General features: G+C 34.9%; 2 protein-coding genes across 2 annotated transcripts; both read right to left on the bottom strand.

The window, feature by feature from the left end:
* Positions 1-2,440: 2,440 nt before the first annotated feature.
* Positions 2,441-3,613, bottom strand: LOC132191733 (FCS-Like Zinc finger 5). The gene is made up of 2 exons (XM_059606825.2): positions 3,177-3,613; positions 2,441-2,905 (listed from the first exon to the last, which is right to left on the bottom strand). The coding sequence occupies exons 1-2, from the start codon at positions 3,497-3,499 to the stop codon at positions 2,743-2,745; spliced, it is 486 nt and encodes a 161-aa protein (XP_059462808.1). The 5' UTR covers positions 3,500-3,613; the 3' UTR covers positions 2,441-2,742.
* Positions 3,614-8,641: 5,028 nt separating this feature from the next.
* LOC132166085 (putative glucan 1,3-beta-glucosidase A) lies at positions 8,642-11,627 on the bottom strand. Its single transcript, XM_059576844.1, has 7 exons — positions 11,415-11,627; positions 11,216-11,335; positions 10,926-11,123; positions 10,676-10,834; positions 9,803-9,972; positions 9,110-9,618; positions 8,642-9,007 (listed from the first exon to the last, which is right to left on the bottom strand). Exons 1-7 carry the CDS (start codon positions 11,598-11,600, stop codon positions 8,826-8,828), a joined length of 1,524 nt encoding a protein of 507 aa, XP_059432827.1. The 5' UTR covers positions 11,601-11,627; the 3' UTR covers positions 8,642-8,825.
* Positions 11,628-12,788: the final 1,161 nt, after the last annotated feature.

Genomic DNA, 12,788 nt, shown 5'->3' with positions numbered 1-12,788 from the left:
AAAGAATATGAATCAAATATAAAAAAAAAAATTGACTCATAACATTTTTCAACACGTATTCCTTAATTTTTCAACATGATTTTATAGACAATATAAAAACTAATTTCAAACACAACATTTTTAAGAAAGAATTAACTTCAGTAAAAAAAAATTGCACATAATTTTGAAGGAAAATATTCGAGCTGTAATCTATATATAATATAGAACATCAATGGCTATGAAAGATCTGGTAAAGCATGCCGGGCCTCTTGGCTCTTGCGCCACGTTAAACAGCTGTCTTCTGGTCCCCACAGAAAGTGGGGAACTATAGGGGCCATAGAGCTCAAACCTCGTTGTCGCCCACTCATTCACATACACGTTTCAAAGTACCGCGAATACACGGAGAGATCTCCTTCACTCCACTCGCGCACCGAGAGTCATATCACAAAATAAATCATAATCATGTGGAGCCAAGCCAACCGGTGGGCCTGCGTGACAAAAAGAGTGGGGCCCTTGGCCTTGGTTTCATATCAGTGGTCCCAACGTACCAAGCACCCGAATAGCTTACCAAATAATTAAAAAAAGAAAAAGAAAAAAATAAACTAATAATAAATGAATCTTTTTGGCATTTCTTTTTCTTGCATTGTGGGAAGTGGGACCCATTCTATGCAAAGATGACTAGGCCACGGCCGACGGATTCCTTCTTCACCCTGTGATCCCTATTTCTTCTCGAGAACTACTATCAGTAATTTTAGAAGTCTTATTTTTATTTTATTTGTGTCATATTAAAATTATGTGATTATTAAAATTATCATTTGATCAAGATTTAATAATGATTAATCATAAATCGAATAGTGATTTTAATAATCACATTATTTTTAATAGGATACAAGTAAGGCATAAGTAGGCCTTCTAGAATTACTCATAGGGTTTAATAAGTTCTCCATGAGTAATTCTAAATGGCCTATTTGTGTCTTACTTGTGTCCTACTAAGAATGATGTGACTATTAAAATCACTTTAGATCAAAACTTAATAATGATCAATCACAAGCCCAATGATAATTTTAATAGCCACATCATTCTTAATAGGACATAAGTAGGATATAAGTATGCCTCTTAAAATTACTCAGTTCTCCATATTTACCCCATATTCTCTTACAATCAACCATTGAATTTATGAGGTCCATCATTTGCTTATGTGAGATATACACAAGTCTACAAATCTAATGATTGATTGTAAGAAAATATGGATTAAATATGATAAACTTATTGACCCTTAACATTTCTCATTTCTTTCTTAACCCTATTCAATTTTGTTTCTCTCTCTCCTGGTTTGTAAACATTTTTTTTACCATTTTTATTTACCAACAGATAATAAAAAATTTACAATAATTATTTTACAATAAAATTTCATAAAATACTAATTATTATTTTTAAATTAAATTATTTAAAGTTTAGTATCGTAATATTTATTATCTTTAAAAATCTATATTTTCTCTTTAATTCTTTATGTCTTAATATTCACATTAATAGGGTATTCAAAAAAATTTTTTTTAAAAAAAGGGTTAAATATAAAATTGGTCGGTGTGCTTTTAGTGTATATCAAATAAGTAAAATTAATTCGTGTCTTTTTGATAGTGTAAAATCAACCATTCCGTCCACTTGGACCACTTCTATTAGTGTGATGTTTGTCATATATATGCAAGATACTCAAACATAAACGGTTAAAGATATCAAACAAACCCTTCGTATTCGAACAAAGAAAGCACTATGCCATTGCACGCTCGAACAACGGTGGTTTTTATGGGTTAGAAGCAATTGCTGCACTTCGTCGAATATCGATGGAAATTTTCATAGGTTTGAAAGAAGGTGGTTTTTTGGTGTGAGGATGGTGTGGAATTTGGCTGTGTAGTGTGTGCAATTTGTTTTGATGACTTGGCGGATCTAACGCGGTTCCAAGGACCAGATGGAGACGTGATTAGACCAATTGACTTTTGTTTTTTAACATTAAGCAAACGGCTCACTAACATAAATAGACGAAAAGATTAATTTTATCACTTTTGAAAACCCAGTGAGATATTTGGTACACATCAAAACTAATTAAAAGGGCCAATTTTGTATTTTGTAATATGGACTGATCTAAAAATTACTAAATATATTCAGTAATATTAAATTTGTGAAATATTTATGAGATATTTGTGAGACATGTATGATTACTCGATGTAGGAAATTAAAGTATTTTGAAAATATTTGTTGCATCATTTATTTTCTTCGCCCTCCCCATATTGGCATCTCATGAATAAAACCAAAAGGCAGGTGGTGACATGAGAAAACGATGGGAATCTCTTAGAAACCAATACTACCAGCCCACCCAAACATGGATGGCCATCGATATTTTCTCACCAAAATGAAGAAGAAAAGAAAGCATCATCATTCACGTAAAAGAGAGACTCGATCGATCGAAGTCGTGAAAATACGCAAATTTCTTCCATAATTAATCCATTGAAAGAGCTCATAGCAGAAGCAAAACAGGACGGGAAGAAATTAAACTAAGAAGAATTACAGGCTAATGGTTGTATACGTTTGGATCCAAACAAAAATAACAGCTCCAGCCCAAAACTCCACACCCACCATATACCACCACAAAAAAAAAACATATATCTGCACTCCCCTGCTCCAACCCAAAGACATATTCATAATTCTAGTTCTAGCTTTTTATATATAAAATGTTAGAGGCAAGGGTTGTGGAAGGTCGATGAAGGGCTACAAGGCCGCAACAGTCTCGCCTTTGCTGGGGACTTGGGCTGCGCCGGCGGTGGAAGAGCCGGAGCCTTCTCTCTTGGAAGCCAATGAACAGTTGTCCATTCTCTCGTCTCTGTTCATCTGTTGCTGCCGGCACTCTAGACTGCAGAAAGCACTGTCACCCCTAGAAAAGGAAAAGGAAATTGTTAATTAATAGATGCGCAACTTTTATGCTTGGATCAATTAACATATGCTAATTAACCTCTAAAGCCGTAATATAAAAACAGTTACTTAATATTGATATAACACGATCAACAGAAAATCCCGACAAATTATGAAAAGTTCTTAATTCCTAAACAGAAATTCTGATTGTAAAATTGGAAAGAACCCATTTAAGGAAAGAAAAACAGAATTAAAGAAACTAAGAACCCAAAAAAAGACATGAAGAGAATTACCTATACATGTAGATGTCACGACCAGGAACAAGGCGGCGTTTGCAGAGGGAGCAAGACCTCAAGAAGTGAGGAGCCGTGGTGGTCTCGGAAAAATCAGCTGAAGTGCGCCTATGGTTTTTGGGTGAGACCATGGCCTGAAGGAACCGCTGATGACCTAACCCATCAACCCCACCACCAGGCTGATTCTGGCGGCTGAAGGGGTTCTGGTTATGAGGATCGGACGGTGGGACAGCAGTGTCGACGTTGGCGTTAAGATCAAAGGTGATCTCCGACATGCTCGTCGTTCTTTTCATTGGGACGCGTGGCCTCTTCCCCAGCATCATCTTTCTCTGATCTTCTGCTGCTACTCCCTCTGCCAGATACTCCCCAAGTCTCCTCTAAAAGGCTGTGAGAAAAATGAGAATCAGGGGAGAGGAGAAAGTGGAAGGACCAACTGGTGTTTGGAAAGGATATATATATAAAAGAGGAGCCAGAAATCGAGGAGTAAATGTGGACCGTCGATTTGAAGCTGGTGAGCGGTGAGTGATTTCGCATGCAATAAGAAATCTCTCCACGTCATCCTTTCCCATTTTTGTTGTTTTTCTTTCTTTAACCTTTTTTTTTGTGGTGAATGGGAGCTTTGGATACTCTCGAGTCTCCATTGGCAGCGGGGTACACTGGTCACTCATTCAAAAGTTCCCAAAGCTACAGCATTTACAATCTTCTGTTTTCATTATAATTACTAGTAGAAAATTATAATTAATAGTTAATGAATAATGCTACTCTTTAATGTATTTTAAGTAGATTTTCTTTTATTTTTTTGGTAAGCATTTAAAATACGTGTGATAATTAAGTGTGAAGTACATTACTCATAATTAATTAGTTATTATCTACTCAAAATAATAATAATTATAATTAATTAGTTTTTGCAATAAATATGTATCATTTAATTTAACCAATTACCTTCAAGTTTAGTAATTAATATTCCTACTTATTGTATAATCAAAAGTATATGATGTGAAACAAAACAAGGTTTGGTAGGATAAATGAATATTATTCAGATACATGCTATATATATTATATTTTTATCTTGACGTGACAATCTCAAGATTCCAAACGTCCAACCCTTAAATTTTTTATTTTTTATTTAATAAGGATTGATCCAAAAGATGGTTGTGACGTTGTGAGATAAAAATTTAGTTTATATATAACAAGGTTCTGGTCTCTCATAAGAGAAATTGATATGTACATGACATTTTGCATAATTTATTATTATTATTATTATTATTTGCTAAGCAATATGATGATCATAATTTTCTTTTAGTCAATTGGAAAAATAAAGAAGAAAACTTCTTTTTGTAAATGTAATATCTGATGCATATATATGGCCTAACAGTATCTAACGTACACTTTAGTCAACAAAACAAATTATTGATCCGTATAATAAGATATCTCTTGTATATATATCATGGATAATTATTGAGATTAAACGAATCAGGGTCTTCTGATTCCTTAAGATAACTCTATGATTGAGTTCTGAAAAGTTTAGTAATTATCTTAATTAACATTTTATCACAATTAAGAGAGATATTGAATTTCTCTCTCTTTAAAATAATAAATGTGAAGATGATAAAATTCAAACCTGTTTAATTTTTTTAAAAATAATTATTTTGGTAAAAGTGATTTAGCTGATCCTCTCCTATCTCCTACAAACTGTAAAGTGATTTTGGTAAGAAACGTATTTCCGGCTGAAGGCTGTCAATTTAAGGAAGAGGACAAGTGGGTTTGGTCGTTGTGAGGAGTCTCTCTCAGAGCTTGCGTCCACTATGTGCATCAATTATTCACAGGCCAGGCTCAACCCCCTGGTCTGCCCACTTGCACTATAATCTAATTCACTATTTGGAAATTTTCAAACACCCATTTCATAATCATTTTTCTTCCCAAGTAATCTATAATTATTACCCAAAAAAATCAAGGATAATGACTTCCATGCACGTCCAAATCCTTAATATTATTCAACAAAGCTGATATGACACATCTAATTAATTTTAATTTTTTTAAAATATATATTTTGAATAATGATTAATTTAAAAATTGATTTAAATTATTATAAAAATTAATTACTACGGTCATATATATGTATATATTAACATTGCGAGATGTTTCTTAATTAAGAGAGAGAATTCTTGAAATGAAAATATATATATTTGGTCATGATTTTGATTGGTACGATATATTGATTATGTAATTCTTAAACTACCAGTTGTCTCACAAGCTTAAGCTTATAGAAAGAGATAAATTTAATCACTTAATTATTACTTTAACACTCCCTCTTACGTGTGGGCTCAAATTAAGAAGAAGTAAATTTAATCACTTAATTATTACTTTAACAATAATAATATATATACTATTTAATTTCTTAGGTAATGATCATTTGTTGGCACCAATCGTAAATTGGATTGAAGTTGAAAAACTTGGCCAGTAGTGAGAATTTGGCCTATTATCATAAAACAATTTTGTATTTGATAACATATTATATTTACACCATTTTCTGTTTTTATTAACGTGAAAAAAGCTGTATCAAAAACCAAACGGGCCTATAGTTATCATACATGCATATATATAGACATTGATTGGGAAAAGGTTGTGGTCCCTTGTCGATCGATTGTCACCACTTAGATTTCAACGGCAGCCTTCTTAATTTGTTGTTTTTTATTTTATTTTTCTCTTTTTCTACCATCAGCATCGACTAATAATATTGCTTGTTGACTAGTCTTTTTCCAACTTGATTAAAATTTTATAGTGAAATGGGTCTTTGAAAATCAGCATCATGAATACCATACTTTGAATATATAAAAGAACACCATGCCACTTGGGTAATTTTATAGTATGGTACTCATTATCCTTGATTTTTTTGGGTAATAATTATAGATTACTTGGGAAGAAAATAATTATGAAATGGGTATTTGAAAACACTATAAATATGGTTTTTTTTTTTTTTTTTTGCCGTGTTCTTCATATTTGATTGCATATCATTATGTGGTGTTTTTTGGACACTGTATTGGTATAGTTTGTCAGTGACTTCATTTCAGCTTCAGTCAATGCCCTCTTTAAATTACTGTTATGAGAGTTTAGAAAGTACTGAGAAATCTTTCAAAGCTTCTCATGTTTTTTAGTTGTGCTGTCTTTGGTACGCTGTTACTATACTGATCAACCACTTTAACTGTGGCTGATTAAACTCGACTCGTTTGTACCTCCCTTTACTTCAAAAAAAAAAAAAAAAAAGCCAATCAATGAAACTTCATTCAATACGAAAGTTTCCATTGAAAGTTGGTGGATCAGTTTTGACTGGGTGATCTTAGAAGTTAAAAGTTGAAGAATACACCTTTAATTTATACTTGCTATGCACGAGCCACCTTGTCGACCAGAATCCCATATTAACTTATTAATCTGAACTTAATTACCTCGTACAAGTACACGATCACATACTACGAGTGCCTACACTTGCTTTTAACTCGAAGATAATATATATATATATATATATATATATATATATATATATCACTTATGAGGTGATTAGGACACTTTTCTGTATTAGGGTGAGCACATCTAGATTGCATCTTGTTGCATGTAGGTGATTCTTTTATGTTTTTTCATCAACTTTCCATGTCCTTCGTGCCTCTCTCAGGCCAACAAAGAAACAATTAAAGTCGGCATACTTTATGGAAGAATAATGCTCTAACCTTACCTGTACGGCTACATTTGCCTTAGGTGAAGCTACCTGACATTGGAAGATATCTAATCAAAAAGTAAATCCCAGGGATATGAGCTCCATTAGAGAAACCAGTACATGATGCGAACAAAATCTTATAGAATCTCATAAATCTGCATATATTCCACCAAGTGGCATGGTGTTCTTTTATATATTCAAAGTATGGTATTCATGATGAACTGCCATGCAATTTGAAGTAAACCATATACTCTCCTCGATATGCTATATAAAGTCTCTAAGAGTGCAAATTATAGCTCGATGAGTCGCTTCTAACCTAATGTTCGAAAGCATTTTTGACAGGTCATCTTCCATTCTCTCTTTCATCTGGATCAAGAATGGGAATGACCAGTCTATATGCTATATTTGATGAAAACTCATTTTATTAACTTCAAAATAATATTATTGTGTTTTTTTGGCTCTTTATTCTCATTTTTAATTGTTTTGCTTCCATCATCTTAGAAATTTGGGAATCAAATGATAGGTTGAAACCTCTACTCCATCATATAAATATATTTTTTTGGGGTGATACTTTTGAGGGATAATAATACTAGTGGGCTTTATGTGCCCCATTTTTTATTCTAATTTTGTATTTATAATTTTAATGTGCCCCACTTGATACGCAATAATGATTGCCAAAAATAGCAACAGCTTGGAACTTAGGAGGCCTCATTAGTCCTGAATGGGACCCCTTGTAAATAGCGGTCCATTTTAGGGCTTTGGAATCTACACATGTGAACAGCTCACTTGAAGATGAGATGTCCACATGCTGCAACTTGTTTAATTACTTGTCAATAATTTTCCCAATAAAATGACAAGCAAAGTGGTTGCTTAGGAGCTTCAAATACCCACAACTACAAGTGGGAAGAGAAGTCGCTTCTACTACAATGACCACTCACACTCACAACCCTACCAATCTCCCTTCATTTTCTCAACCTATTGGAGCAAAGGCTGTCTTGTGTGGGGATCATGATATTTCCCATTTCTAATTTTTGTGTTTATAATATGGTCGGGCTTTGAGTGATCAGCTGTGTTTTGGTACTGCAAGATCTTTTACATCTCTCTCAATGAATTCACAAGTTTATCCAACGAAACGACGTATTTTGTTTTTCGAAGTCTAAAATGTTACTCTAGAATAACACTTTCTAAAGTAACAATAAAATGTCTTGTGAAATTTGATTCACCAAATCCGACTTAACGGATACCCGGCTAGCTCGGTCGACGAAGAGGTCTTGGTTGGGTCAAAGGGTTTGAATTTTTCCTGATGTTGGCAACTCTTGCAATTTGATCTCATTATGATGTTGAACGACGAGTAAGAAAAAGGGGGCTGGGTTTTAATTTTAATTTAATTTCTGCAGAAATAATTGATGTTTCCCAGCAGCATAAGCATGGGCAAAACTTGATGATGTCTTCATAAAGGATATGTATATATACTACCAATTCCTTTCCCGTGGACTCAACTTGAGTTTGTTGCTTGAGTGTCATCAGTGGGGCAAATGGTAGGTGGAGAGACATCAAGCAAGCCCATAATTGGAAGCACCAAAACTTCTCTCATCATTCTGTGGTGAGCTTCAATGTCTCTCGGGCCCTCCAACAGTAACCAATTTGTTCAGGAGCTAAATGGGAGACTAGATATTGAAAATATCTTTAAACTCATCAACCAATCCAGTTAATATTTCCCAGATCATGGCATTGACTATCCCACTTGTGCCCCTGCTTTAAGCTATCATATGGTTTCTATGATTCTATTGAAAAATAATAAAACTGGAAATTCAAACCCTTCTGCAGCAATCTTATTACTTATTACAATACAAATGAGTAATAAAGGACCCCAGATAGTCAAAGCTAGGGCTAAGCTAAGGAGCAAATCCAAAAATGTAAAATAAGCAAGTTGATGCTGACTAAAGGTTGATGTAACCATTCTTGATCATCCACTCCAAACTCCAATGGTTGTTCACATTTCTAAGGGTCCAATAAGCCCATCCAAATGTTGCTCTCCCATAAACATTTAGCTGGGCCTTGGCAAATCGTTGATACTCCTCTTTTGTTGCTCCATTAACTTGCCACTCAGCAACCCATTCACCTGCAAAAAAAGACAATTACCTCATAATCCATATCCCATTCACAATAGTTGAAGAATAGTATAGGCTTTTTTTTTTTTTTTTTTTTTTGTTTCCAAACATACCCACAAAAGTAAGGGGGCCATTTGATGTAGTGACATGGTTCAACTCCGAGGTCCTGTTTACGTTGATGTAATCAATGTTCTGTTGGACGGTCAAGTTGTCAAATCGACTCGAGAAAAGGTTGTAATAATGGAAATCTATGACCGACCCTGTCAAGCCACTGGCAAGAGGGAAGAGCTCCCTCGCGTCACTTTGTCCTAGCCGGTTAGACATGATCACATACGTCTTGGGGGAGCGCTTGCGGACAGCATCGTAACCGGCCTTGTAGTATTTGGTTATGCTCTCAAGAGATGCTCCTGGTGCCAGAGGCTCATTGATGAGTTCAACTGCATAAAGGCTTGGGTTCTTTGTATACCTAGCAGTCAGGAAGTCTATGACAGCAACTGTCTGTTGAATATTTTCATCTGTCTTGCCCCATTCCTGAGAGCCATCTCTGGAAGAGCTGTGCTCCCAGCCATTTTGGGACCCGGGAGCAGCATGTAGGTCAATTATAACCTTTACTCCATATTTCCTGTACACATAATAGTATAATTAGGTACTGAGAATTCTTGGAATTGAGAATTTGATAGGGAAAGCCACATGGTTTAGTCGAGAAGAAACATTAGGAGTACCAAATCTTTTACAAGATGAAATGATGCAGGTAAAAGATTTGATACTCCTAGCATTTCTAGTCGAGGACTTTTGATTATACATACTTGGCCCACAAGAAGGCATTGTCCAGTGCTTTCAAGGATCCGCCGACATAGGGCTTTGGGGGCTTTGGATCGCTTGCGATCCACCAACCAACAGGAATTCTCACCGCATTTAATCCGTTTGCTGATATGAACTTGAAGTCATCTTCTACAATGAATGTGTTCCAATGCTCCTAAGATTCATACCGTTATATTTGTCACACACAAATCTGAATTATGTACATGTGTAATAAAGTTTTGTGTGGCATAATCAATGGCAGAAATAGGATTTTGTGGAAAATTGAAAGGAATCACCATGTTATTTTGATGAGTGCAGCTAGAGCATTTGACATATTAGTACATGTATTTGTAATTTGTTATTAAATAATTAAATTTATCTATCGATTTTATTACTTAATTCTTTTGAGTTTGCAAGGGAATTAAAATAAGAGTTGTATTCCAATCAATTTCTTATTTTGATTTTCAAACATTGACATAAAAAAGTAATAGCTGGAGATATTCAAAGTCTCTCTTTGATCAGTTCCATTCTTTCGGGATTGTCAAAATACACAAGTCAATTAAAAAGTCAACCAATCCGGGATGTCAAACTATCAAAACGCAGGCCAGCGGCCGCAGCATTTGAAGCCGTAGACCGCTTTAAAGCTGGTGGGCATTACTTCTTGACAATGTCAACCAAAAAAAATGGGCAAATAATGAGATTTCTGGCATCATTTGTGAAAAAAAAAAACCATTTAAGGTTGATAATTCTACGGATGACGATGAAGTTTTATCATTTATGGAAGGGAAAGGTTCTTCTGATGTCATTTAATATATGAAAAGACAGAAGGGAGCCAATTAGACTTGTGTCAGTTCATGAGTGCGTTTTCAAGTGCTTACCCTCATAACTTGTGGGGCCTTTTTTGGGCCATACCCATTGGTGACTTGAAATTCCCCCTCTAGTTTTCCAGCAGTGGTGATAACAAAAACTGATGGATTATTGTCTCCCCATCCGCTATTTCCTGCATAATCTGCAGTCACCAGTTCCTCTGTTTTCGCCTGCACAAATTCATAATCATCAAAATCTTCCCTTTTTTTTTTGTTTTTTTTTTTTTTCCTCTAACACTCAGGAAGAAATTGTAGAAATTACCTGCAGGAAGAACCCATTGGGTGCCTTGATACGAACACGGCTCAAATCATCTGATTTTCTTACAATCTCGAATCTCTCAGAAGCACCAGGAGTGCTTGAAACAGCTACTGCATTAATCCCCTTCCCATTGCTGCCCAGCCCCACGAACTGCTTATTAAACACCCTGAAATTGAAAGTTCTCTCATTTATCCTCCACAACTACACAAAACAAAGAACACAGCATATGTCAGTTAAATCAAACAACGTTTTTTACACTCAAGAATCACAACCCTTTGACCGTTTTAACTTACTCTAAATGTCTCCCACCCTGAAGCAGATGTTCTGTTTGCAACTATGATGTTTCCTCCTCCACTCTCAGCGCAGAGATATTTCCCAGTTGTTACTGATTTGAACTGAAGTGCGGTTCCATCCTGACAAAATCCCAAAAATAAATAGAAGTAAAAATAAAAAAACTTGAGTAAAAAAAGACAACCATTTTGATGTACAAACCAAGAAATCCTTGTTGGGAATGCCATCAAAGAGAGAAGGCTTAATCCATCCTTCTGTAACAAGCCAACCTCCCAGATTAACAGCTTTTACCCGAAAGCTCGGATCTGTCCTCCCATGAGAAAAAGGTAACATACCAAAAACAACAACAACTATGCTTAGTAGCAATATTCTTGAATTCATCCCCATTTGTTTTCTTTTCCTCTGTTTCTTATACCAGATGCTGGCTTCTGTGTGTTTAAGACGTATATATATATATATAAGGATCAATGAAAGAATATATAGAGAAGTCAAAATCTAGAAACTCTGACCAATTAGAGTCGTACATTTTGTGGATATAATTGGTGCGTACGGGAATTCTTAATAGTTAAATTAACTGGTCAAGGCAAGAGGCATCTGTTCATTATACCACCGAATTATTGGTTCAAATAACACCACATCAAAGCTGACTCCAGCCATAGCATTATAGTTCTAGAATGATTTCTGGAAATTAAGCGAGCAAAAGGGTATGTATATATGGGTGGTATAGACAGCGAAGGCTTCTGGTTTCCAATAAATCAAGTGACAAATCCATTAGTCTCTCAAGTTGTGCTTTTTCTTTCTCGTCTTCTTATCCGGCCGCCAACAAAACGTAAACATCATGTGAATGATTACAGACAATATGCAGGAAATTCAATGCCAGAAGGCATAAAATAAAATCATATACTAGAATATGTTTATTATAATGTATAAAAAGAAATGCTTGCAAGGTCTCCGGCCGCATTTTTCCACATTTTCTGTGTTTTCAGTTTGAATTGATCAATCTAGAAGGAATGATTCCAGTCAATTATTAAACCCCTCAAATTTAAAAAACCTCCCCCCTTCCATATCTAAGTCAGGAAGGAGGGAAGAGCTTCTACCTCCTCTCCCCACCACAACGCTGTGTTTTCATCTTCACCATTTACTTTTAGTCTGGGCATGTTTGTCAAGGGACTGGACCCAAAGATCCAAAAATTCATCTCAAAATTAATTGTAATATTCTTACTTTTTACATCACATCAATCATTTTTTACTCATATTCAAATAAAAAACTCACTACAATTTTTTTTTTTTTTAACAAAACATTCTTATTTTTTGATCAAATCTGTTACAGTTAGTTAGGGGTGTTCAAGCGGGTCAGTTATAACCGACCGACCCGCCAACCGATAACCGTTAACCGATTTGGTAGTCGGTTATTAAAAACAGCTAACCGGCTAAGGCGGTTGCAGTTAGTTGTTTTAGGAGTAGGGTAAAGCGGATATGACGGATAACCGACTATATAATAATAATAATAATAATATAAATATCTATTAAATATTTATATTAATAAACTATTAAATAAAACATCCAAAACTACGT

The sequence above is a fragment of the Corylus avellana genome, chromosome 2 (genome assembly GCF_965113065.1).
Source record: "Corylus avellana chromosome 2, dhCorAvel1.hap1.2, whole genome shotgun sequence".
NCBI lineage: Eukaryota > Viridiplantae > Streptophyta > Magnoliopsida > Fagales > Betulaceae > Corylus > Corylus avellana.
This window is presented reverse-complemented; position numbering and strand designations above follow the sequence as displayed.